The sequence below is a fragment of the Macadamia integrifolia genome, chromosome 8, assembly GCF_013358625.1.
Source record: "Macadamia integrifolia cultivar HAES 741 chromosome 8, SCU_Mint_v3, whole genome shotgun sequence".
NCBI lineage: Eukaryota > Viridiplantae > Streptophyta > Magnoliopsida > Proteales > Proteaceae > Macadamia > Macadamia integrifolia.
In genome coordinates this window covers 19,605,097-19,629,374 of record NC_056564.1, presented here as the reverse complement: position 1 = coordinate 19,629,374, position 24,278 = coordinate 19,605,097, and the positions used below count along the sequence as shown (strand labels likewise).

Below are 24,278 nucleotides of genomic sequence, written 5' to 3'. Positions count from 1 at the left end.
TAGTGATTGACTCCTATTTCAACTTTAGGATAAAAATATTTAAAAAATATATTATATATTTAAAATGACATACCCATAATCTCAGTTTTTTTTTAAGTACAATATTGGAAAGAGTTAATCTTGAGGCAAAAGATCATGTAGCCAATCCCATTTAGCCGATTTTCATTTTGGCTATATTTGGTTGTAAGGGAAATTAAAAGGAAGGGAATGAAATTTTCATACTTAAAAAAGAAATATATAGATTGAGAAAAGATACCATATCCATGTAGCCCACCCTATTAAGGATAAGGCCAAGTTTATTGTTATCATAAATTTCATGAAAATTAGAAATACACAATTCAAAAAAAAAAAAAAAAAAAAAAAAGAAAGAAAGAAAGAAAAGAAAAGAAAAGAAAGAAAGAAAGGAGGAAGAAGAAGAAGAAGAGATATACCATAGGTATACCAGACCTAGGGGTGTCAAAACTTAACCCAAATCGATAAGATCGATCGAAACCTACCAATAGAACCCAAACCAAACCGATCCTTATTGGATTGATTTTGGACTGACGTATGTTGGGACCGACTGAAAATCGATCCAAACCAAATTGATCAATAATCAAACCGAAACCAAAACCGAATGAAACCGATAAAAAAATAAATGATTATGAGATTATAAATTGGTGAATTGACTATCCATTTTTATAATATTAGTGAGAAAATTTTTTATTGTAAGAGAAATTGTTTCAAATCATTGAATATTAGGTTATGAATAGAGAAATTGATTTGTAAATTGTAATAATACTTCCATTGATTTCCTTGTTCACTATTCAAAACTAGTTGAATGGTTAAATAAATGATTGGGGATAATATGATTCGTTTTGTGATTTCAATATTAGTTATCTTCTTAATAATTTGTTATCCATTGGTTTCAATATTAATTCCTTTACAACGATAAACCATGATTTAGTCATAATCCCAAATTTAAAATGTTTTTTCATCAAATCTTGTCACTATGAGTTATATATGTAAGACCTCATTATGATTCAAACTCAATAATAAACCAATCTAAACCGGTATAAACCCTATATTGAAAAATCAAAATAAACCAAAACCGACAAAAAACCAAAGTTCCTTAACGGAATAACCCTATATTGAAAAACCAAAATAAACCAAAACCGACAAAAAACCAAAGTTCCTTGACGGATTAACTTTCGACTTCCTCATTCTTAGACCAAAACCGATTCAACCCGACTGAAACCAAACCAACCAATTGACACCCCTACCCAGATCTGTCTCTCCTCCCCTTGGAAAAATCCCCTATGCCCCAAATCTGTAATCACTAGTTCTAAAAAAGCCAACAACATACCAAACCTCCTCCCAAAAATATTATGCAAACTACACTAAATAATGTTTGGGAAGATAGTAATGCAACCTTGATGAAATTGGCCTTCGGCTGATTAAAAGCCAAAACATTGATTATAAACTTCAACCTTCGATATCTATAGAACATGGTTTGAGATATCGGATGGATATCAGCCTTTGGCAATCTCAATTCTTGCCCTCTTGGTCGATACCGTATCAGAGGATCAGTACTGACAAAGGGTAAAACAGTAAAAGAAAAGATTTTTAAATTGAGCCCACGGACGTTCTGTTCGATATAGATTGAGATCAGATCGGTATTGGCCTCAAACCAATCCTGATCCCGATTTTGTCATCCCGCTAGATGTGCAGTTACACTCAAAAGGGAAGGGGCCAGCTCTACCGAAACCATTCTCAAAAACTCTTCATCAAACCCAACTGCAGAGCACAAAGCATATGAAGCAGTGGATTATAGGTACAACACAGCAAACTTTTAGGCTCTAAACTATGCTTTCAGTTTGATTCCATTTCCTAATGAAGAAATAAACTAAAACAGCAATCCTCAATCGCTTTGGGAAAATGTCAGAATTCATAGATAAAGAGTACCAAAAATCTGCTTGGTAGTAAAGCACAGAGTTGTTATGTTAATCCAGCATATGAGATCCAATCCCCTGGATGTATAAACCATTCTAAAGCTGGCTGCAAGTGTCTAAGCATTATGTAAATCTACAAGCTCAGACGTACATGAGAGAATCATGAATCACGAGGATCCAGCATATAATGTTGCATGTCCTCTACCACAATTACCAGAATACTCCATTCAAGAAAACCCATAAGGATCCAGCCTAAAGATATACACCTCTTGACACAAGAAGCTTATCCAACCCTGAAACAAGCACATTAAAAAAATTAAAAATAAAATACCAATTAGAGGGATGAGAAAAGGGTATAATGATTTTAACCTTTCATGAAGAGCAAGTTTCTGGGTAGGTAAGCCACAGAACTGATCCCAATAACAATGTATACAAAGTTATGGACTCTACTCCAAATTGTCATGTTGTGAATGTCAGGCATTAAACTATTGATGGCTTTTTATTTTCTATATTTGCTTTCACTGTGTAGCTAAAGGTGGATCATTTAAATATCTTCACTAGACAACCTCCCATGCTTCAGCCACCGATGATGGGGCGGGATCCAGACTGTCCATCAGATAGAGCATTTTCTTTGCTGAGCAAATATGATGCACCAGTCCACACTAGCAGTACACTCCGAACTAGACATCCCTTCAACCCAATGATCCCAGCAACATAAGTTCTAAATGATTAAACCATAAAATGCTAGAGGCATCAGCTTTACATGCGGCAAATGGCAATTGAACCAAATACTCCCCACATGAACAGAGAAGACACGACAAAAGATTCCCATCTTCATGCATACCCTAACCACCTACCCATCCCCTCATGGAATAAAACAAGAAAAAATGGTTCTCTGGAGAGACCAACCAGACAGCTCCACAGATGATCCCTTTCTGTAGCCACATGAAGCTAAGGGATGCTGTGTGCCACATGCCGAAGGGTATCAGGTTGCAATTTGCCAAATTGGAATGAGGTGGCAAAACACTTTTAACTTTGGGTTGTCACTTCAACTTCAATGTCTAAGAAAATCAACCCATCCAACATTTGCTGGACAGACCCTTGAGGAACTCCAGACCCTTGGAAAACATGAATATCAATAGCACAATGATACAAATAAAAAGGAAAGCCAAGTCACAGTTTCATCTCTCCCTTCAGAAACTGCATGGAGTGGAGTGTGTGGTGGATGTTTGGCATTACTTTGGGAAAACATCTGTCAGATACAAACGACTTACTTTATGTTCCTTGGTGTGTACAATAGCCAGATCTTTGCTTTTACTCACCATTGTTGAGGGAGAGACTACCACCACATGTCACCGGCAGTAAATAGTCTGGTCTATTTGTGGAGGAATTTGCTTTATTTCAGTCCCAAGCTCTTGTTCAATCCTGTACCTGTAAAAATACAAGTGCATCAGATATATGGAATGAAAGAAACAAAAAATGAAAGGATTGACTGGTATTCTTCACAATCTTAGAAAAACAAAGACGCATACAAGTTGAAGCGGTCCTCATAGGTGATCAAATTAACAGCTAATCCAAGGTGTCCAAACCTTCCCGATCGACCAACCTGATTATGTTAAACCAACTTTAATCAGGAAAGAAGAGACAATAAAATTTCCCACATATAAAATACCAAATAGAACATACCCTATGTAGGTATGTCTCTGAGTTCTTGGGGAAGTCAAAGTTAATAACGACATTGACCGCTTGAATGTCTATCCCCCTTGTAAATAAATCTGCAAAATAAAAAAATAAAAAATAAAAATAAAATTAGAACATTACCATCAACAATGCATCTTATCTCATATTCATTATAGAGCCACAAACTTTGGTTATAATGAAATTAAAATTTCACAAGGGGGTCGGGTGAAGAACTCAATTACACAGGTTTAATAACTTGGGCAAAGGTCACAACAAGCAATGTGATAAACACCTAGTTTAGTTTGCCCAATGTTCAAGCTGATAGGCATGTTTTCGGCATTCACACATAGAAAAATGTTAATCCTAGCAGCCGAGTCTGTACACATCATCTTGGACTAGAGCCAGTCATGTTTACAACTGATACTACTAGCAAGTCTGTTCACACAATTCTCAAGTATGGAGGCATCACCATAATATTTGAATGAATGTGGCTTTTCAACTAAATCCATGGAGCATAAATCAACCCAAGCACTATTCAAGAGAGATGAAAATGGAGAGGACTGAGACTGAAAAAAGGAATTTGAAAATAAATTTTTTAACAAAGTATATTACCCAGATGACCCTCTTCGAAGGAATCAAATGATGAAACAAATAGCAATAGGAGTGCAATGGTGATGAATCTGATGATCAGACATAGTCATAGTTTTTAAGGCGCTGGTAAGGAGACCAGCGCCTTGGCACTGCTAGGCGACCAGCGCCTTGGCGCTGATACGGTCTAGAGATGGTAAGGCAGTGCTTCGCCTTACGTGAAGTGGCGCCCTATGGATTTTTTTTTTTTAAAAACACATTTTAAAATTACTTGATGAAGATTCCGAATATAGATTTTTTATTGATAGGTGTATGGTTTTGTTAACACTTGAGATGTATGGGATCAGCTTTACTCCACCAAAAATAACCAAAACAAACAAAACAAAAACACCATTCACATACAGGGTTTGGATTTTGTCAAGGGTTTTAAGAAAGGGCTATGAAAAGGAATCAAGGAACAAGGAAGAACCACTGATCCAGACGACCATTTTGCTCCGACAGCGGTGAGCTTGCTCTGGCAGCGGTGAGCTTCATTCTTCTTTAACAGAAGTAGAAATATAGTGGATGACTTTTGGGCTTAGGCACTCATTTTGGCATCATAGAGGTAAGTATAATAAATACTTGTATTTTTTATGTCTTCTTTTCTTTATATTTATAATTTTGTTTCATCATTACGTATTTATATTATATGTTAATATGATTGATGATTGATGATTGATGAAGATGAACTTAGTTTATTCACTTTATTGATTTGTTTTATTGATGAATATCTTACATTGGTATAAATATGAACCTTTAATATTTATTTAACATATGAGTAATAAGATTCAATTAGGATTTGAGCCAAATAGATTGGTTTTATAAAAAAATTACACAGGAACGCTTTAGTCGATAAGGCAACGCTTTATGCCTGCCTTATCGCTAAGGCGCTCCGAAAGACCCTCAAATGCCTCCGTCGCCTTACTGCCTTAAAAACTATGGACATAGTAGATGTTGTATGTTAGTTTTCGACTTATATCAAGAGTTCTCGGTCTGGTTTTGGCCTGAAATTTATCTGCTCTTTTTTCATTGTTGATAGACCGCTGATTTATATCGAAGGAAGAGGAAGAAGAGGAGGAAAAGGAAGAAATGGTAATTTAAAAAGGCGAGAGGGTTCCCTAAAAGGCAGCATGGCTTCTGCACCAGCACAAGAGCCAATGGGAGTGTATGTCAAAGCATCAAAAGCAGCAGGATTTCCACTTTTCGTGAGGGACAGGACAGTCATTTCACCCTCCCTTGTGTCTGGGCGCAGGAGCAACACTGCCTTTCAGGCTTCTTTTTCCCTTTAAGAGGTTGACATCTTTATGAAAAAAGACAAGTCAACTAATTAAAAGCTAATATATCAGTTTATTATGTCTTCATATGAAAGAAACATTTGTCTGAGAGACAGTTGAGTAACCTGAGATATTCTTTGATAGACACAGTAGTGCTCTCCCAAGAGTGGGAACCATAGTTGTCGAGGCGACAAGGTGGTGAAGGGTGCCTAAGCGCTTAGGCAACAAGACGCCCAAGTGTTAATTTTTTTTATTTCCCCTCTTTCCTAACATTATTTAGTATGCTACATATACCTTATATCATCAAAAATCAAGATAAAGCCACATCAAGTCATCAACATTAGCCACATCAAGTCATAAAAAATCAACATTAACTCACATCAAGTCATCAAAAATCAAAATTTAGAGAAATGTTCTTGTTCTCTAATAAGTTGGACAGGTCAAATTGATTTCATTTTTATACAAGATTTTTTGTGTAAGGTAGAGCACAAAACTAGCTTTCCAAAAAATCCAAAGTTGCTTAAATCCAAGTTGTATTAACAAAGTTATGTTTCGGCCAAACTTATTCTGAAGCACACGAATGCTATTAAAAATCGTCTAAATGAAAATAAAGTTATGGACATCAGAACAAAATATTATTTTACCGCACTTTTGGTTTTTAACAATATTTTACCATGATAAGATTTATAGAATTTTCAAATTTGGAAAAGAAACCCAATATTTCAAAGTTGAAAATCTGCCCTACAACCAATAAATCCAATTTTTGCTCTTGAACTGTGGAGTTGACTTTTTATCTTTTTGGAATTTTATTTTTTAACTATTTTTATTGGATTCAAATAGGGGTGTTTTCTTTTTCTGAATAATATCTTGATACTTCGTATAAATAAGTGTCAAACCTGGTTCGATACCATTTCGAGGAGCCTTGCACTAAAGCAATAGTCACCTAGACCCAAGAAAACCGCTTGGATGCCTAAGCACCGCGTTTACAACTATGGTGGGAGCAGTGTTAAAAAGCTTATTTTAGAGTCGCATCTTCAGCTGAAAGTCCTGCAACCCAAGGCTTCCATATGTGTAAATTCAAAATTCTTCCCCATTGATGAAAGCAAACTTAAACCCATAGATTTATGGAGGTAAGCTGACATTTTATCTGAATGAAGTGAATTCATCTCAAATTAGAAGATAATAAAATCATTAGCAATTACAAGTCTAGGTGACACTGATAGGGGGCTCAAAACACCCAACTTCATTCCATTTGAGTTGGAACTACCTAGTTTAAAGTTCACTGTTGTTTATAGCCATCAGATGAGTATGACAGAAATGTTGTGGCAGCAGTAAATGGGATTAATAGGTGGAAATAACAGATTAATAGGAAAAGAAACTGAGATTGATACCAATAATACATGATATAAACTTTTGAATATAGCAGGACTCAAACATTCAACCAGCTGTTAATGAAAGAGAAACATATCAACTCTGCTTCAATCAAATAAGAACTTAAATTGACAAAAGTAATCACAAGAAGCCTATGCAAGAGTACAAGTTAGAAAGCACATATAGCATACCAGTACAAACAAGATTCCTGCAAGCACCATTTCTGAAGTCATGAAATACGCGGTTTCGATGATCTTGTAACATCTTAGCATGAATATAGAAGCAAGAATACCCAAGCTCTGTAATCTTCTTAGCCAACAGTTCCACCCGATTCACTGAGTTGCAAAATATGATTGACTGGTTGATTTGAAGCTGGAAAGGAACCCATACTTCAGCATATTCATAAACGAGGAAAATGACAAAGCGCATGCATCAGTTGAGTACAAACCTTGGAGAAAAGAGTGTTTAGGCAGTGGACCTTTTGTCTTTCTTCTACAAAAGCATAGTATTGTGTTATACCCTTGAGGGTAAGCTCGTCCATGAGATTGATTATGTAAGGTCTGTGTAGAAATCTGTCTTTAAAATCTTTCACCATTACAGGAAATGTAGCTGAAAACATCAAAATTTGCCGGTGTGCAGGCAGAAAACGAATTAGATGCTCCACTGAAGGTTGGAATTCTGGAGACAAAAGCTTGTCTGCCTGAGACACAAAATGGAAGCATTATCACTCTTATAGAATTACAAAATTCTGAATTACAAAAATTGCCTTCTTCGTTTAGTATTAACTTATTTTATTTTCCCGCTGATCAAAAAAATATTTTGATAGACAGTAAATTTCACATCTCTTTAAGTCAATTTATGGGCAATGAAAATTGAGTGTTAGAAAGGGCATCAACAGCAGCTATGAAGTTATCAGTATGCTAAATTCTTCAATAACTAAGGCAAGAAGGAAAAACTATGAATTGTTGGTGACAATGGGAATCCTACCCCAAACAACTCCAGGATAAGAAGTCGGAATTTTTTTTTGCTTTGAAGGGGTATTTTGTCAGAGGAATATGAAAAGAAGGGCAGAATCCCAGAATATCCTAAGAGAGAACAAAAAATTATGGCCCAAACCAGAAAAAAAGTACATAAAGTGGAACATGTTAAACCTTTGAAGTGTGTTCTATACTACTACTTTAAGCAACATATATCTATGAAATGCAAATTAGGACCAGTAATAACTCGAGGCACAAGGAAACCACGCTGCATATCCAAGCTGTGCCAAGTATTCTGAGGTTTCACCACCAAGCACAATAGCACATGCAATGATAAGTGGAGATTTCTCATGCCTCAAGCATGGAGCTTCACGCCTCAAGTGCCTCCTATAACAGCACCTACTAAATTAGAAACTGAAGTGCATCAGTAAAAGAGAAGTCACATGAAATTCAAACACATCTGAGTTTGTACTTGGACTATCTCAAACAAAAAAGGATCCAACAGAATCAAAGTTTTGCATAAAATACCTCATCCATAACAAGCATTGAGCAATCTTTCAGGATGCAAACACCTTTTTTTGCAAGATCAAGTATCCTGCCAGGTGTTCCAACAAGCAAATGGACAGGTTGATATAAACGCATGATATCATCCTTTAAGCTAGTTCCTCCTGTAGTAACCATGACTTGAATCTTCAAATGCTTCCCAAGCTCCTTACAAACTTGTGATGTCTGCAAAGCCAATTCTCGGGTTGGAACCAATATAACAACTGCATCAAAGCAAAAAAGGCAGATGGGAGGTTCAGATATGATGTAACAAAGCTAACTGTTCATCCCAATAAGCAATGATTTCAAAGAATGGATAAACAAAATGGTCCATATTTTAATAAATCAAGTAGGAACAAGATTATATATGTGCAGATTAACAAGTCATTATTTACTGTCTGAAACATATGATAAAATGACACCAAGCCATCTTAGGATTTCCTTTCGCATGACTGACCACTTTGGAATTGTAGGATGTGTTTTGCTGGATGACTAACTCTTTCCTGGTCAGAGTAAGAGCTTACCAACTGTTTGCATGCAAAGGGATAAGCAAGAGACCGCCCGATGTGGAACCCCGGTCACAAAATCTTTTTGGGTCAGTAGGGTCCACCCAATTAACAAATAGTTCAAATTTAAGAACCAGGGAAAATCTCATAATTACTGAGAATAACTAGAAACTTTTAAACCAGTGGCATGAAGGGTGTATGATTGATGACTCAATAGGCAAGGGTAAATAGGGAATGATAGAAAAGTACGGATAAAAGGGTATGACACAAAGGTGGGGTAATATAGGAAATCAGAATTAATAATGAGTTAAAAGCATAAAGGGGTTCCTATCGTCTCCTACCTTCGAAAGACCAGGAAACCAGAGGAAAGAAGGCCAGCTTGAGATAACATCAGCTCTCCATACAAGAGTCCAACCACACCAGGATTTTAAGTGTGAGTAATCGACTCGAAAACCCCTTCATTCCAGCCAATCACAATCCCAAAAGTTGAAAGACAAGGGAGAGACAATTTCTGCAACCTAGGATTGGCAGTAAAACAAATCCAGACCTGAAACTCGATTTGAATCTCCCAACTCATATTGGCTTTCTACCTCAAAACTCGGAGTACTGAATTCCCCCCAAGAGAGAAGAGGATCAGTTCGAGATTGAACAGAGAGGAAAGAAGAAGTCAGAATCGCAGTGGAGGAGAAGAAAAAGGCACCGGCCTCACAACACACTCACGACCCGTGAGAAATCTAAATCCATTATCAAATCTAAATCCCAATAGTAGGGCCCATGCATCTAAGTGAAAGAAGAAACCCAAAAAACTGAAAAATAAACTTATTCTAATTTGGAAACTCAAAACAATTAGGAATCTAAATCCTATGTAGCTATCTCCAACTTATCTGACTTTAACTAAAACTCCAATTAAAAATTACAAAGAATCCCAAAAATGGAAATTAATAAAATTCTACAATATCCTACTAGATCAAAGACCCAAATTTGGACCCAGTTCTCGATCTAGGCTCTCAAACAGGTTCAGCCTGGTCCAAGGAAGTTCTCCTGCATCACCGTACATCCAGAAGAAGCCCTTCGCTCATCCTCAAGAACCACACACACCTTATGGTAATAACTAATGAACATCCACAATTAAGTCAATACCTATACCATTGTTACCAAATCTTTCTGGTCTGGAGGAGCCAGCTACATAATCACTCTAGCAAGAATATCTCTCGTAATTAGCTATTGGAATATTTTATTCCAAAAATACCAAAGATTCACATTGCTCAAGTAAAAAAAAAGTCTAGTAACCACAGGTACAGCATTCAAATCTACTAATTCTTTATTATTGCGGTTATAAAATATATATATACAACTGGTTGAAAACTAGCAACTAGAATAGCACCTTGAATAACATTATTGTCTTGATCAATTTTTTCCAGTGCAGGAATGCAAAATGCAGCTGTTTTCCCCGTTCCATTTTTAGCTCTAGCAAGAATATCGCTACCAGTCAAGGCAATCGGAATACTTTCTTCCTGGATAGGAGAAGGTCTTTCAAAACCCTTCTCATAAATTCCCATAAGCAGTTCACGCTTCAGAAAATAGTCCTCAAATTCATTTCCTTTAGTAGCAGTCACATCCTGGGAGTAACAAAGAAAAACCAATCAGTAAATGCTAAAAACATGTAATGCAGTACCAAAATTGTTTTGGGTTGGATTGGACAAAGATTGGACCAGTTTGCAGTTCTTCTTTGGGTCATATGGTTCAGTTACCATTTATTTAAGGAACCAGAAATTGTGGAGTTATTTGGGGATTTCAGTCCAAGGATCCCTAGATTTTAGGAATCTTATTAGAAACAACTTGTGGGGCCCAAGGGGATTATAACTGATATCTATTCTCCTTAAAGACAGCTCGTGAGACTAAAAATTAGGAACTATATTAACATATATGATATATCATTATATCTAGTGGGGTCCAATTGAGTTTACTTTATTTTTTATTTCCTTCTTAATTGAGGGCAGACCTTGGCACAGGTATTGTTGCTCCATTTGAACGTAGTGGTTGCGGGTTCGAGTCAGGAAACAGTCTCTCTGCGAAGCAGAGGCAAGAATGCCTACATTATGACCCTCCCCATTCCCCAGACCCCGCAAATGCAGGAGCCTCATGCACTGGGTCCGCCCTTTTTTTTATTTCCTTCTTAATTAATTGGTTGAGTCATTTAAGGGAACTCCCCAAAGCAGCTGGTTGCTTGGGATAAGCTTCCTTGTCAATTTGGGTTGTCTTTTATTTATTATTAAGTGTCCTGGTTAATTCTAACTCCTCCAAGTAGGCTGATCAATGGGAGGGGGCTTCCTTTATAGTTTTAGTTTGTTTCTTTTATTATTTTATTCCTGAAAAAAAATCATGAATTTGTCCATATTAGATTTTATAAATATGCAAGGCTTAATAGCCATTACCACGATTTGAATGAATGGAATAGTATGTGGTTGGTTTTGTCTCTCTCCTATATCCCCTCTTTCCCTGTTGATTTCCTCTTTTATCTTTCCTTTCTCCCCTTTAGATTCCCCTCATTCTCTTCTTTCCCACCACGACCAGATCTTCTCTCTTCCGATCTGCATCAACTTGGTCATTATCATCATCATCAACTTAGCCATTTCCCAACTAAATGGGATCAGCTACATGGATCCGCGAGAGGGGCAATAAAAGGAAACAAAGAACTGAATCAACTTGTGGAGGAGCATAAAGTGGTTCCAATCGATTTCATGCTTCGAAGTTGCATCTTCGACAATGAACTTCTTGCTGTTAATTAATACTATTGGATCGTGGTTAGATCATTGATTTCATTGGGTCAAGAAGATAAACGCTGATCGTGTGTTGAGGATTCTCACATTATACAAAACTCGAGGTTGAGACTTTTTTTTTTTTTTTTTAAACTGGAGGGGAATAATGCAGTACCAAATCATTTTGGTTGGATTGGGTGCATGGACCAAGATTTAACCAGTTTGTAGTTCTTCTTTAGGTCATTTGGTTCAGTTATGGTTTATTTAAGGAACCAAGAATCGTGGAGTTATTTGGGGATTTCAGTTCCAAGGATTCCTGTATTTTGTATTAGACACAACTCATGGGGCCCAAGGGGATTTTAACCACAGCCTTGAGGAGGGAGGTTTATAGTATCCTTAAAGACAGCTCTGTGTCGAAACCCGTATGCGGTGAAAAGTAGACAAGGACAGGAAAGGAAATATCTTGGCCCAGAAGCGAAGGATTAGATTAGCATCCTAGATCATTGGATCCTTAAGGGGTTAGAGCCTGGAATTGACAGATGTTATGAGGAGAAGAAGGATCATAATAATGCATGTATCCAAGAGACTAGATGGAAGGGTAACAAAGCTAAGGCGTTGGATGACATCAAACTTTGGCATTCGGGAGATCAAAGTAATAGAAGCAGAGTGGGCATTATAATGGATAAAGATCTAAAGAATGAAGTAGTGGAAGTCAAAAGAATGGGAAAGAGGATTATATCCATCAAACTAGTGTTGGAGAAAGTGTTGTGTACTTGCGTATCCCTTTAAATCTTAAGAGAAAATTATATAGGACTGTTGTGCGACCATCTATTATGTATGAGGCGGAATGTTGGGTAGTTAAGAAGTGTCACTTAGAGAAGCTACGTGTAGCTAAGATGAGGATGTTAAAATGGATATGCGGCAAAACTAGGAAGGATAAAGTAAGGAATTAGCATATTAGAGCCGATTTGGGAGTTGCCTCGATCAATGACAAGCTCCGCAAAAGTCGTTTGAGGTGGTATGGCCATGTTCAAAAGAGGCCTGAGGACACCCCAGTAAGGAGTGATTTGATTCAGATTGAATGAGCTAAAAGAGCTAGGGGCAGAGGCCTAAAATGACCACAAGCAAAGTGGTGAGGAATGACATGCATATAGTCTTAGTCTTGTACCAAGTATGACCTTGGTTGGAGCCTAGTGGAGGGCAAAGATAGTTTTTAAGACACTGCTAAGGCGACTGACGCTAATGCGGTCTAGAGATGGTAAGGCAGTGCTCTGCCTTCGTGAAGTGGCTATGGCGGTCGCCTTATAGCATAAGGCGCTATAAGGCGTCGCCTTAGGATGACTTACAACAAAGGCAATCGCCTTAAGGGTTTTTTTTTTTTTTTAAACGCATTTTAAAATTGCTTGATGAAGATTCCAAATATAAAGTTTTTATTGGTAGGTGTATAATTTTGTTAACACTTGTGATGTATAGGATCAGCTTTACCCCACCAAAAATAACCAAAACGAAAACACGATTCACAACACAGGGTTTGGATTTTGTCAAGGGTTTTGAGAAAGGGCTTTGAGAAGGAATCAAGGAGCAAGGAAGAACCACCGATCCAGGGCCCCAGGAGACCATTTTGCTCCGGTAGCAGTGAGCTTACTCCGGCGGACAATCGTACCCCCTCTACAGGTTTTTTTTTTTTTCTTTTTTTTTTTAATATTATTTCTTGTTCATGCAGAGCTACGGTGAGTGGTTTTTTTTTTCTCACTTCTTTCTTCTTCTTCTTCTCAGTTTTTTTCTTCTTCTTCTTCTTCTGTTCCAGAGCTACGGTGAGTTTTTTTTTTCTTCTTCTCGCTTCTAGATTCTTTCTTCTTCTTCCTTCTTCTTCTTCTCGCTTCTTTCTTCTCGTTTTTTTCTTCTTCTTCTTCTGTTATGCAACTACGGTCTACGGTGATATTTTTTTATTTCCTTCTTCTGTTCTGCAACTACAATTAGTTTTTTTTTTCTTTCTTCTACAACTACGGTGACTCGGTGAGTGCTTTTTTTTTTTCTTCTTCTTCTTCTGTTCTACAACTACGGTGGGTCGGTGAGTGTTTTCTTTTTTTTTTTCTCCTCGTTTTTCTCTTCTTCTTCTTCTTCTATTCTGCTGTTCTGCAACTACGGTTAGTTTTTTTCTTTCTTTCTTTCTTTCTTTCTACTTCTTCTATTCTGCAACTATGGTGACTGAGTTTTTTTTTATCCTTCTCGCTTCTCACTTCTATCTTCTCCTTCTTTCTTCTTCTTCTTCTCGCTTCTTTCTTCTTCTTTCTTCTTCTTCTATTCTGCACTTCTGCAACTGGAGATTTCAGTGAACTCTCAGCGCAGGTTTGATCAGGCCTTGCTCTCTTGATCGAAGGTCCCTTTTAGGGAGCGAAATAAAGCCCCCAAAGCTTAGGTTAATCTGGTCTCTGTGCTGCTACCTGTGGTACTCGAACTGCTGTCCAGACTAAGGTCTTCAGTGGTTGCCGCAAGGTTGTTAACAACTGTAAATTTTCTGCAATTTTCGGTCAAAACAACTGAAAATGGAAGAGATACACCAAACTGACCAAATTTTTAAATTGAAGAATTTTGCAAATCTTCTTTCTTCTTCTTTCTTCTTTCTTCTTCTTCTTCTGTTCTGCACTTCTGCAGCTTTTGATGTGATACTTTTTTTTTCTTCTTCTTCATTTTCTTGAAATCAATATGCCCTATTTTTATTTCAATTTTTAATTCTGTTTGCTAGTTCTCAGCTCTAGTTTAGTCCGTGTTTTCAAAAGCCAAAAACAAATCAATCATCTATTGTCTTTCTTCAACATTATTCTCTTTTGTCTAATGTGTAAATGTGTATAATTGTATTTGTAGACAAATTTTCATCTACTCATCTATGGAAACAGTTGGTGGTAGCAGTGGGGGTGAAAATACAAGTACTGCACAGTCAACGATTGATCCAAGAAAGGATCCAAAAATGATAGCTAAATCAAATGATCCTGGATGGAAATATGGGTATTGACCTAACGTATCAGACAGAAATTGGATTAAGTGCACTCATTCTGGCATCATAGAGGTAAGTATAATAAATACTTGTATATTTTATGTCTTCTTTTCTTTATATTTATAATTTTGTTTCATAATTATGTATTTATATTATATGTTAATATGTTATGATGATTGATGATTGATGAAGATGAACTTAGTTTATTCACTTTATGATGCAGATTCTTCACCAAACTAAGCTTGTTTTATTAGGAATAAGCTTAGAGTTGGGTTGTATACGTGTTGGGCCTTCAGTCCATGTGGTTTGGAGTGTATTGGGCTACTTTTATGGGTCTAAACTAGGGGTTCTAAGGTTGCATACGGGATTTAGTGATTTGTTTCCTTTTTCTTTAGTTTCCTTTTTAGATGGAGTTATTTAGTTTCTAATTTTAGTACCTAATTAGTTTCTAATTTTCGGTCATAAGTTAGTTTCTATTTCCAGTTTTAGTAACTAAAGGACTTTCTATTTTGTAAGTTTCTATTTTTTAGATTTAGTAACTAGGTGAGTTTCTTATTTTTTGTTTCCTATTTCAGTTTTTGGAAACTAAGTTTGTTTCTATTTTCTTGTAACCCCATCATTATTATAAATAAATGAGAGCTCTCATCATAGAGAGACGATTTGATGAACAAAAAAAGATGTTACTGCGTTTTTCCTCTATGAGGGTTCTTTGTGTTTGATCAAAGAAGAAGGGTTTGGTGTTTGATCCAAGCGACTCCTTGCGGCGTGAGGTCCAGGAGGTTCTTTTCAAGCTTTCTTATCTTTCTTCTTTCAAGTCTACTTTCAAGGTCTACTGCTGCTACAGGTATTTACCTCTTTTCCCTTAACAGTTCTGTCCAGGCGATAGGTTTTCTGGGCAGGAATATCGACTTCTGTTCTGACTCAACCCCGTCACTTTTGGCTGATATTTGGACCAGAGGTTCCCCTCATTAAAAGAGCAACTCGATCCAGTTTTGGTCCCCATCTGGGCTGTGGTTCTTAAGTTATTAGGAATCTCTATTTTCTTGTCCTCTAGTGACTTTACTAGAACAGAACCAGAATCGATTGTTCTGGGCAATCCTATTTTGTTGCTGTAGTGTCTATCGTTGATTTGGAACTGTTATCATCCTAATACTACTGCTGACTCATTCCTATTTGTTCACTGCTGGTCTGTTCTAAGTATTATTTATTATTGGATATTTTGACCTAATCTATTCTGTTTTTTGAGATCGATAGACGCATCTGGTTGTTCCTGATTTCTGTGGATGTTTGTTCACAATTTATGATCTCTTATGACCCTATTCCCATATCTGATTTAGTCTTTTAATCTGGGCTATATTCTAATTTCATAAATTCCAGTTTCTATATTCGAAACTCTGAGTTACAGATCTATTTTTTTAACCTTTATTCTGATCTGTGGTATTGTTTCTACCTCGGTTATTATGGTTGTTCTTTGGTCTACAAGTTCCTGTTGTTTGGGTCTAGTTTGACTTGTCAAACCTAGTCGGCTAGTCCTACATTACTTTATTGATTTGTTTCCTTGATGAATATCTTACATTGGTATGAATATGAACCTTTAATATTTATTTAGCATATGAGTAATAGGATTCAACTAGGATTTGAACCAAATAGATTGTATTTATAAAAAAAATTACACAGGAAAGCTTTAGTCAATAAGGCGACGCTTTATGCCCGCCTTATTGCTAAGGCGCTTCGAAAGACCCTCGAACGCCTCCGTCGCCTTGCCGCCTTAAAAACTATGGCAAGGATCTATATAGTCAATCCCATTTAGTTGAGATTCTTCCAACTTGTTGGGTTGTGCCTCTTTCCTCTTACTGTCATCTTTCAACTATCATATTTCTTTTCTCATCTCTCATCTTTTCATCTCTTCCTTCCCCCTTTTCTGTTTGAACTTTTTTTCCTTCTTCATTTTGTATGGATACATGTAGCCAACCCAATAAGGTGGGATAAGGCTGAGTTCGTTGTTTTTTGTTGTTGTGAGACTAAAAATTGGGAACCATATTAACACGTGTCTTGTAGTGTTCGGTTGGTTTTATTTATTTGTTATTTCCTTCTTAATTAAGGGGTTGAATCATTTAAGGGAACTCCCCACCAAGCAGTTGGTAGATTGGGATGAGTTTCCTTGTCATTTTGGGTAGTCTTTTATTTATTATGGAGTGTCCTAGTTAATTCCAACTCCTTTAAGGGAGGTCTCCTTTATAGTTTTAGTTTGTTTCTTCTATTATTTTATTCCTAAAAAAATCATAATTAAATCCAAATACGGTTTTATAAATATGTAAGGCATAATAGCCATCACCACGATTTGGATGAATGAAATAGCATTTAGTTGATTTTGTCTCTACTCTACTCCCCTCTTTCCCCATGGATTTCCTCTCTTCTTTCCCCTCCTTCTTTTCTCCTCCCTTCTCCCCCTATTCTCTTCTTTCCCACCACGAGCAGACCTTCCCTCTTCAAATCTGCATCACACAATCTTCAAGGAGAAAAACCAAATAATTAAATGTCTCATTCCTCATTTACATAGCGTTGATGCCCCAAGTCTTCGGCCTTGTATCAAGTACGACCTTGAACAGAGCTAATTGGAGCATAAGGATCAATGTTGCCGACCCCATTTAGTTGAGATAAGGCTGAGTTGTTGTTTTTGTTGTTGTTGCTGCCTAAGTCTTAATTGGATTAGTGCTTCAATACCCATTGACCCCTTGAACAGAGCTAATTGGAGCATAAGGATCAATGTTGCCGACCCCATTTAGTTGAGATAAGGCTGAGTTGTTGTTTGTTGTTGTTGCTGCCTAAGTCTTAATTGGATTAGTGCTTCAATACCCATTGACTCAGCCTAAGTGATGACATCCAAAGCCACGGTTTTGAAGTTCATTAGGGTTGTAAAGGAATGCAGACTTACCTACTGTGCACCTATTTCTTCCCACCCCCACGGACTCGAATGAATATGGGGTTTGCCAGTGATAAAAGATGAACGTGACATGCAATGAAATTCTTTCAGAGAGCCATTCAGTGGCTAAGTCACACAATTGGGGAAAACTCACCAATGTTAAAGGCGTCCACAAGATGAAATGTTTTAAACTTCATTTTAATAAAGGAAGAAAGTAGATAGTTGTCAACTGATAATAAAGATAACCTACCAGCAACAGGAAGGAGGGAAAATGAACAAGACGAAAGGTTCATTTTGGTTCATATGCATGTATATTTGTGTGTGAGTGTGTATGTGCATGCAAGAGAGAGGAGCTAGCAGAGATAGCCTACTGAACAAGGCAACAAGCCCAAATCTTCCATAGTAGTAGCTAGTACATATAATTGTTTCCATGAAATTTAAGACACATGTATGTAGCATCTTCTTCATTCATACCTCTGTCCTGTAGCGTGTATCAGGTGTCGGTATCTTAAGGTGTGCCTTCCAGTCTTGAGAACTAAAATCAAAGGGAGAAAAAGTAAATGGTTTCAAATTTTCAATTCATGTATCAACTATCAAGTAAAATACTTAAAATTAATAGAAATCTTAGAAATAATCAGTGCCTACAGATCTCAGAACCAATGGTGCATTTGCAGATAATATCAACAATGATAACAACTATAAAAGTGCCCACAATAATTACAATAATGACAATGGGAAAATGCCTCCTTCACAGCCTGTCAAGATGATGGTCAAGACTGCCCAATGGGGAATCGCGAGACCTCATTTTGGTCTTGGATGGTTCTATGTCTGATTAATTTGGGGTCATCTATTGTACAACAACAATAAACATAACCTTATACGAACTAAATGGGGTCGGCTACATGGATCCGATATGGAAAAAAAGAAATTAAAAAAGCAACTAAAGAAGAAGAAAAAAAAAATAGAAGTAGAAGGGGGATAAGAGAAGAAGATAAGGCAGTAATCAAAGATGCATCATAGAAACATCCCCTCCACGGGGTCTGACGTAGATTATGGGCTTATTTTATTACAAACAAGCCTTGAGTTGGGTTATGTGTGTGTTGGACCTTTAATCCCACGGGTTTTCTTTGTAATGGGCCACTTTAATGGGCCTAAAATATGGGTAGAAAGTAGGAAAACGGCATTTAATTCATTAGTTTAGTTAGAGTCCTGTTTTGAGTCTATTCCCTTTGTTATTTCCTTTTATTATGTCAATTTGAGTCAGTTTAGGTTTCCCTACTAGTGAATGACTAGTTAGTTACTTACTCCATGTTGGAGTTCTAATCATACTCCATGTTGGAGATCTAGTCTAGTCCTATTTGGAGTTAGTTACTTACTCCATGTTGGAGTTCTAATCACACTCCATGTTGGAGATCTAGTCTAATCCTATTTGGAGTCCAATTCCTATTATGTAAGGTCTAATCCTACTTGGAGTCTTAACTCCTAGTTAGATTATGACTGCTAGTCTGCCCTCTTTATATAGAGGAGCTAATGTAATCTAATTAGACAGATTTGAAAAAGATGAATTGAGTTTGAATGTTTGAGAGTCTGAGGGTTGTGTGATTCTTCTTCCTCTCCCCCCTTTTCTTTATGCGATCTCTCTCTTCTCCTCTATTGTGAATTTGATCAAGGAGCTACTGTTAAGGGTTGTTTTGAAGGCACGATAGGATTACTTACTCCTCTTCTTGAAGCTGTTCAAATCACCCAGTTGCTATACCTGTAGAAATCTTCATATTCTCTATCCTAGGTCTGAAAATCAAGAAGGTAAATTTCTCATCAACCATCCATTAAAAGTCTCTCAAATTTTTAGGCTTTTGTACCCTCCCTAGGGCCTACCTACGCCCAAGAGTGCAGCTCAATTGGAGTCCTACAGACCTGGCCGCACCTCTCTCTCTCTCCAGCTCTATAGCAGGTCTTTCTCTCTCCTATCGGGTTGGGTTTTGGGCTGATTTTACTCCTATATTGGTATTGTATCCTTGGGGGTTTATTTGAGGGTCTTATTTCTTTGTTTCCTATTCCTATTTGTCTTGTTTGGGGTTATAAACTGTGGGGGTTAGTTTGTTGTAATCTACTCCTACATTAGGGTCGGCTACCTAAGTCCTTGTCCTCCACAAAACTCTATCCATGGTCATACTAAATCAAGCCCCACCATATTATGTATTTTCTCACCACTTCGTTAATAGTAATTTTAGGCCTTCCCTACCTTTTTTGGCACCCTCCAAGAGAATCTAATCACTCTTTCTTACTGTGGCATCTATAGGTCTCTGTTGCACGTGGCCATACCATCTCAACCGGTTCTCGCGGAGCTTGTCCTGGATTAGTGCAACCCCCAACTCGTTTCTAATACAATCATTCCTTACTCTATCTCTCCTGGTCTTGCCACACATTCCTCTCAGCATCCTCATCTCTGCTACACTCAGTTTAGTATTCTAGGCTGCCCAGCACTCTGCTCTATATGTCATAGCTGGTCGAATAACTGTCCTATAGAATTTTCCCTTAAGTTTAACAGGCATTCTTTTGTCACACAGCACTTCTGACGCACCTCTCCATTTCATCCATCCCACTTTAATTTTGTGGGCAACATCATCCTCTATATCACCCTCTTTGTTAAAGATGGACTATAGGTATTTAAAACAGCCGCTTTGGGATAGCTCTCATTCCCCAAGTTTCACCACTCCCTCCTCTCCTCTAGTTTGACTGAATAGGCACAGCATATACTCTGTCTCCGTTCTGCTTATCATAAAACCTCCTGATTCCAAGCTTGATCTCCATAGCTCCAATTTAGTATTAATCCCTTCCACTGCTTCGTCTATTAGAACATCATCTATGAATGGCATACACCATGGAACTGGATATTTATAAGTGTCTAGTTAAATCATCCATTATGAATGCAAACAAATAAGGCTTAGAGCCAATCCTTGGTGTAGCCCAATAGTAATTGGGAATTCATTACTGACCCTCTATCGTCTTGACACTTGCTATCTCTCCCTCATAGATGTCCTTAATTATATCCACATAGTTATTCACACCCCTTCTCTTCTCTAAGACATGCCAAATGAGCTCTTTGGGTAAAATTAGTACATGAGATTAGTAGTTAGAAGAATTTGGGTTAGATTATGATTATTAGAACAATAGAAATTAATTTTTTTTTAGTATATTAAGTCAACTCAATGTGGGTGTGGGTGTGGGTGTGGGTGTGTGTGTCATTTTGTGAGTTAAATTAGAAACTTTGAAAGCTTATGCCCCACGACTCCTTGCCCCATATGTGTGTCCATTCAATTTCTCAACCAACTCATGTTTTACCACTACTTCTGGTAAAAAGGAATAGAAACGAGGGAGGAGCTACCCTTATCCTAAGTCATCCCCCTCGTTGTCATCTATCAAACCAAAGCTACAGACCTGAGGGCCGAGGCCTTGAAACTCTTGATTTCCTCTTTTCATCTATTTTCAATGTTTCTCGTTGCCATCGCCACTCCTTTTCTTTTCACATTCCGTGCAATGATCCAATGACGATATGGGACTCCTGTGGATTCCATACAACATCACCAAATCGAGCAAACAGAGAAACTAGCAAGAGTACCAAGGGCAAGTGGTGTGTTGCATGGTGATGAAGGTGGCGTCGGATGGGGGCTCACGGACAGGGGGTATGGCTCACTGACATTGTCGATGATGGTCATTGGCGTCAAAGCCCATGGCCGAGAGTTGCAGGGGTGCAGCAAGGGCTGGGACTCTTTGGGTAGTGGAAATGTGATCTGTAAGCCATTGTCTTATTCAAGCTGAGATGAACGATCTGGTTTGTCTTGGTTGGATTTGAATAATCATCAAGAGCATCAACTCTATTTTGGTGTGATAATTCCGCTGGCCGTTTAATGCTTAAATTGCCATTGTCTTATTCAAGCTGAGATGAACGATCTGGTTTGTCTTGGTTGGATTTGAATAATCATCAAGAGCATCAACTCTATTTTGGTGTGATAATTCCGCTGGCCGTTTAATGCTTAAATTACATCAACTCTATTTTGGTATACTCTCACACAATTCTGTTTCTGAGTTTCTGGTGTTCTGTTTATCAAAACTATATGAAGAAAGGATCCTTGGTTGTTGGTGCTTGGCTCCCTCCCATCTCTTTGCCCCCGACTCATCTCAGTGGACCAAATGGCCCTAATTTTATTCGGGTACACTAAAAAATGAAACCCAATATTCTTTTCTTCCATGAAATGTCAGGCAACCAAAAGGCCCAAAATAATATTCCATTCTCAACCCTTGTTGCCTGTAAATCAAAATGACAAACCATCAAAGCCTCCCTAATGTTCTTCCCATGACATTCCACTAGCAGTGATAGCTGCAAAAGCTATAAAAAGCTTCATGATTTGCAGAAACCTTCCTGGCCAGACGAGTGCACAGATCTACAGAGTAATCAAATCTTCCTATACAAGGGGAAGTGAAAGGCTGCCCCTGCCCCCACCCTCCACTTCCCTTGCCTCAACCCCTCTGCAACTCAACTACCCGCACCACCTCTGTTTGTAACCTAACGCACCATTTATTTTTAGAATTCTCCAAATCTTCTACAAAGCAGAAAATGCTCATATTATTACAATTATGTATGTTCATGTCTCAGGTTCCAGTCTATTACCTATATATGTATATATATCAGGTTCCACTCTTCTTTCGTGGAGTCACATTTATTTCTGTTCACATGTGTTCTCTTCTGTAAAACAGTAAACAAGTTTTTAACGTTATTAATTTGATAGTTTGACGTAACTGGATAGCTCTATTTGTCCTCAGTTTGAACATTAGTTCGTGGGCAAACATGTCCAGCAGCAACTTTCTAGATCAACTAAAACATCATTTTGAGCTTGTTTCTTAGAATAATGACCATTCTTTCTCTTGCTAGAAACTAGTTCAACATGTGGAACTGCGAAAAAATATAAATTTCAAAAACAGGAAACAAATCATGCATATTAAATGAGAAGACACGAAAAGAGTACCTAGAATCAACGGTTTCTGACTGCACTGCTTTCTCCACCTCATTGTAACTAGAATCATTTCCCATTGGATTCCGTCTTAGCCATTGTTGTTGCTGAAACAGCTGCTGATTTTGGACAGTATTCCTCTGCACATACTGTTGCTGGGGATTTCGAGCTTGAAAGTTAGGGTTTGAGTTAAAATTTCCACCACGACCGTTGCCGATCCCGGGTGGATACCTGCCTCGCGTATTCATTAGAGGAAGGACCGAACAAACCTAACTGAGACTTTCACTTCCAGATCAGAAAAGAGAAAGATGCAAATATCAAACAAATCGCTGGCACAGAAACTTCAAATCAGCAACAGTACGTCAGATATAGCTAAGATTCTCTAGAGAATGGAATAGAAAATCTCTGAATTAGACCTAAATCACGAACCAAAAACGCCATTTCTAAGCCTGAGTGGACAAATTTCCAGCCCCAACACCCAATAATTACTCGAGCCAGTGAAACCGATGATCTGAGTTTGATAGAACCAAAAAAGGCGAAACAAACTTTAAAAAGGGGGGAAAATCCGATTTTCCACACGGTGAAGAAAACGTCCACTTAAAAGCAGGATCAATGTGCCCTAGTTGCAAAGATATGCGAAACAGTTGGCTTTTGAGGACGGTTTCCATTTTCGTTACCGTTTCGTTAGAGGCTCCTTATGGCCTGTAGTAGGGGTGTCAATTCGTGGCCCGACCCGACGGAATCGATCGAAATCGACCATTTATAGCCTGGCCCAGCTCGGTCCATTTATTAAACGTGTTAGGCTTGAGCTCGGCTCATTTATAAACGGTCAGTCTCAGTCCTAATACTTGGACCATCGAGAACCCGACTGAGACCAACCAATTAATACCCGACCGAGACCGATCTATTTTGCACCGGTCTGGCCCGGCCCGATTGTAAGATCCCTCCATTGGCTTAGCATGGTAGATGTCAAATATTGCCAAAGAGAAACACAGACCAAAGGCACCTTATAGTTTCTCCCAATATTTTTTCTCCTATAACTCCACCTGATGTATTGAATTTGCTTTTCTCTTCAGAAACACTCGAAGAGATTGAGGATCAAAGGGAGATGGCATGGTGCATGGATTTGTGTCCTTAGTAGCCTTCACCCTGGAATCCATCATAAACTCATTCTTCAATCCTTTTGCAGAGCAAGCCATTACCTCTGGACAGAGCTCCCTGGCTTGTTCAGGTACAGTGGGCTTATATTTGAAAAGCTTCGCATACTCATTCAGGAGATGAAACATGTAATCATACACGTAATCCATCTTCAGTTCCTCTTGTATGAATTCATTGGTTGCTTTTCCTATTGCTTGTGCCTGCCAGTATGTCCTCAAAGGTTTGAGACCAAAGAACCACAAAAAAAGTACATATTTTTAGGGAAAAGATTTGAATTCCCACATTTTGTTTGTGGTGGTTTCCCCAATCGACGACAAACTTAATAGATCTGCATTTATCATCTTCCCTAATCAGCCAATAGTGATGAACAGGTTGTAGACTTCTAGTAAAGAAATCGTAATAACGAGGTTTAACAAGTAAAGTGACAGAGTTGCAGGCTATAATGTATTTCTCACTAATAGACCATGCTGACCCTTCTATGTAGATCTTGTATATGAGTATGCGATATTTATAATAGGATTTCAT

The 24,278-nt window shown here is 37.8% G+C and overlaps 1 protein-coding gene and 1 pseudogene across 2 annotated transcripts; both read right to left on the bottom strand.

Annotated features, from left to right (window-relative positions):
• Nucleotides 1-1,908: 1,908 nt before the first annotated feature.
• LOC122086167 (DEAD-box ATP-dependent RNA helicase 8-like) lies at nucleotides 1,909-23,226 on the bottom strand. 2 transcript variants are annotated; one of them, XR_006142345.1, is made up of 10 exons: nucleotides 22,611-23,226; nucleotides 18,061-18,121; nucleotides 10,294-10,528; nucleotides 8,389-8,627; nucleotides 7,332-7,583; nucleotides 7,075-7,255; nucleotides 3,618-3,706; nucleotides 3,464-3,537; nucleotides 3,206-3,362; nucleotides 1,909-2,224 (listed from the first exon to the last, which is right to left on the bottom strand). XR_006142345.1 is itself a non-coding variant. In XM_042654897.1 (10 exons), exons 1-9 carry the CDS (start codon nucleotides 22,841-22,843, stop codon nucleotides 3,284-3,286), a joined length of 1,443 nt encoding a protein of 480 aa, XP_042510831.1. In that variant the 5' UTR covers nucleotides 22,844-23,225; the 3' UTR covers nucleotides 1,909-2,224; nucleotides 3,254-3,283. The 2 variants fall into 2 exon arrangements, 1 of the variants encoding a protein (XP_042510831.1); XM_042654897.1 differs by having other exon boundaries at nucleotides 3,254-3,362; nucleotides 22,611-23,225.
• A 376-nt stretch (nucleotides 23,227-23,602) lies between these two features.
• On the bottom strand, nucleotides 23,603-24,278 carry LOC122086779 (annotated as a pseudogene).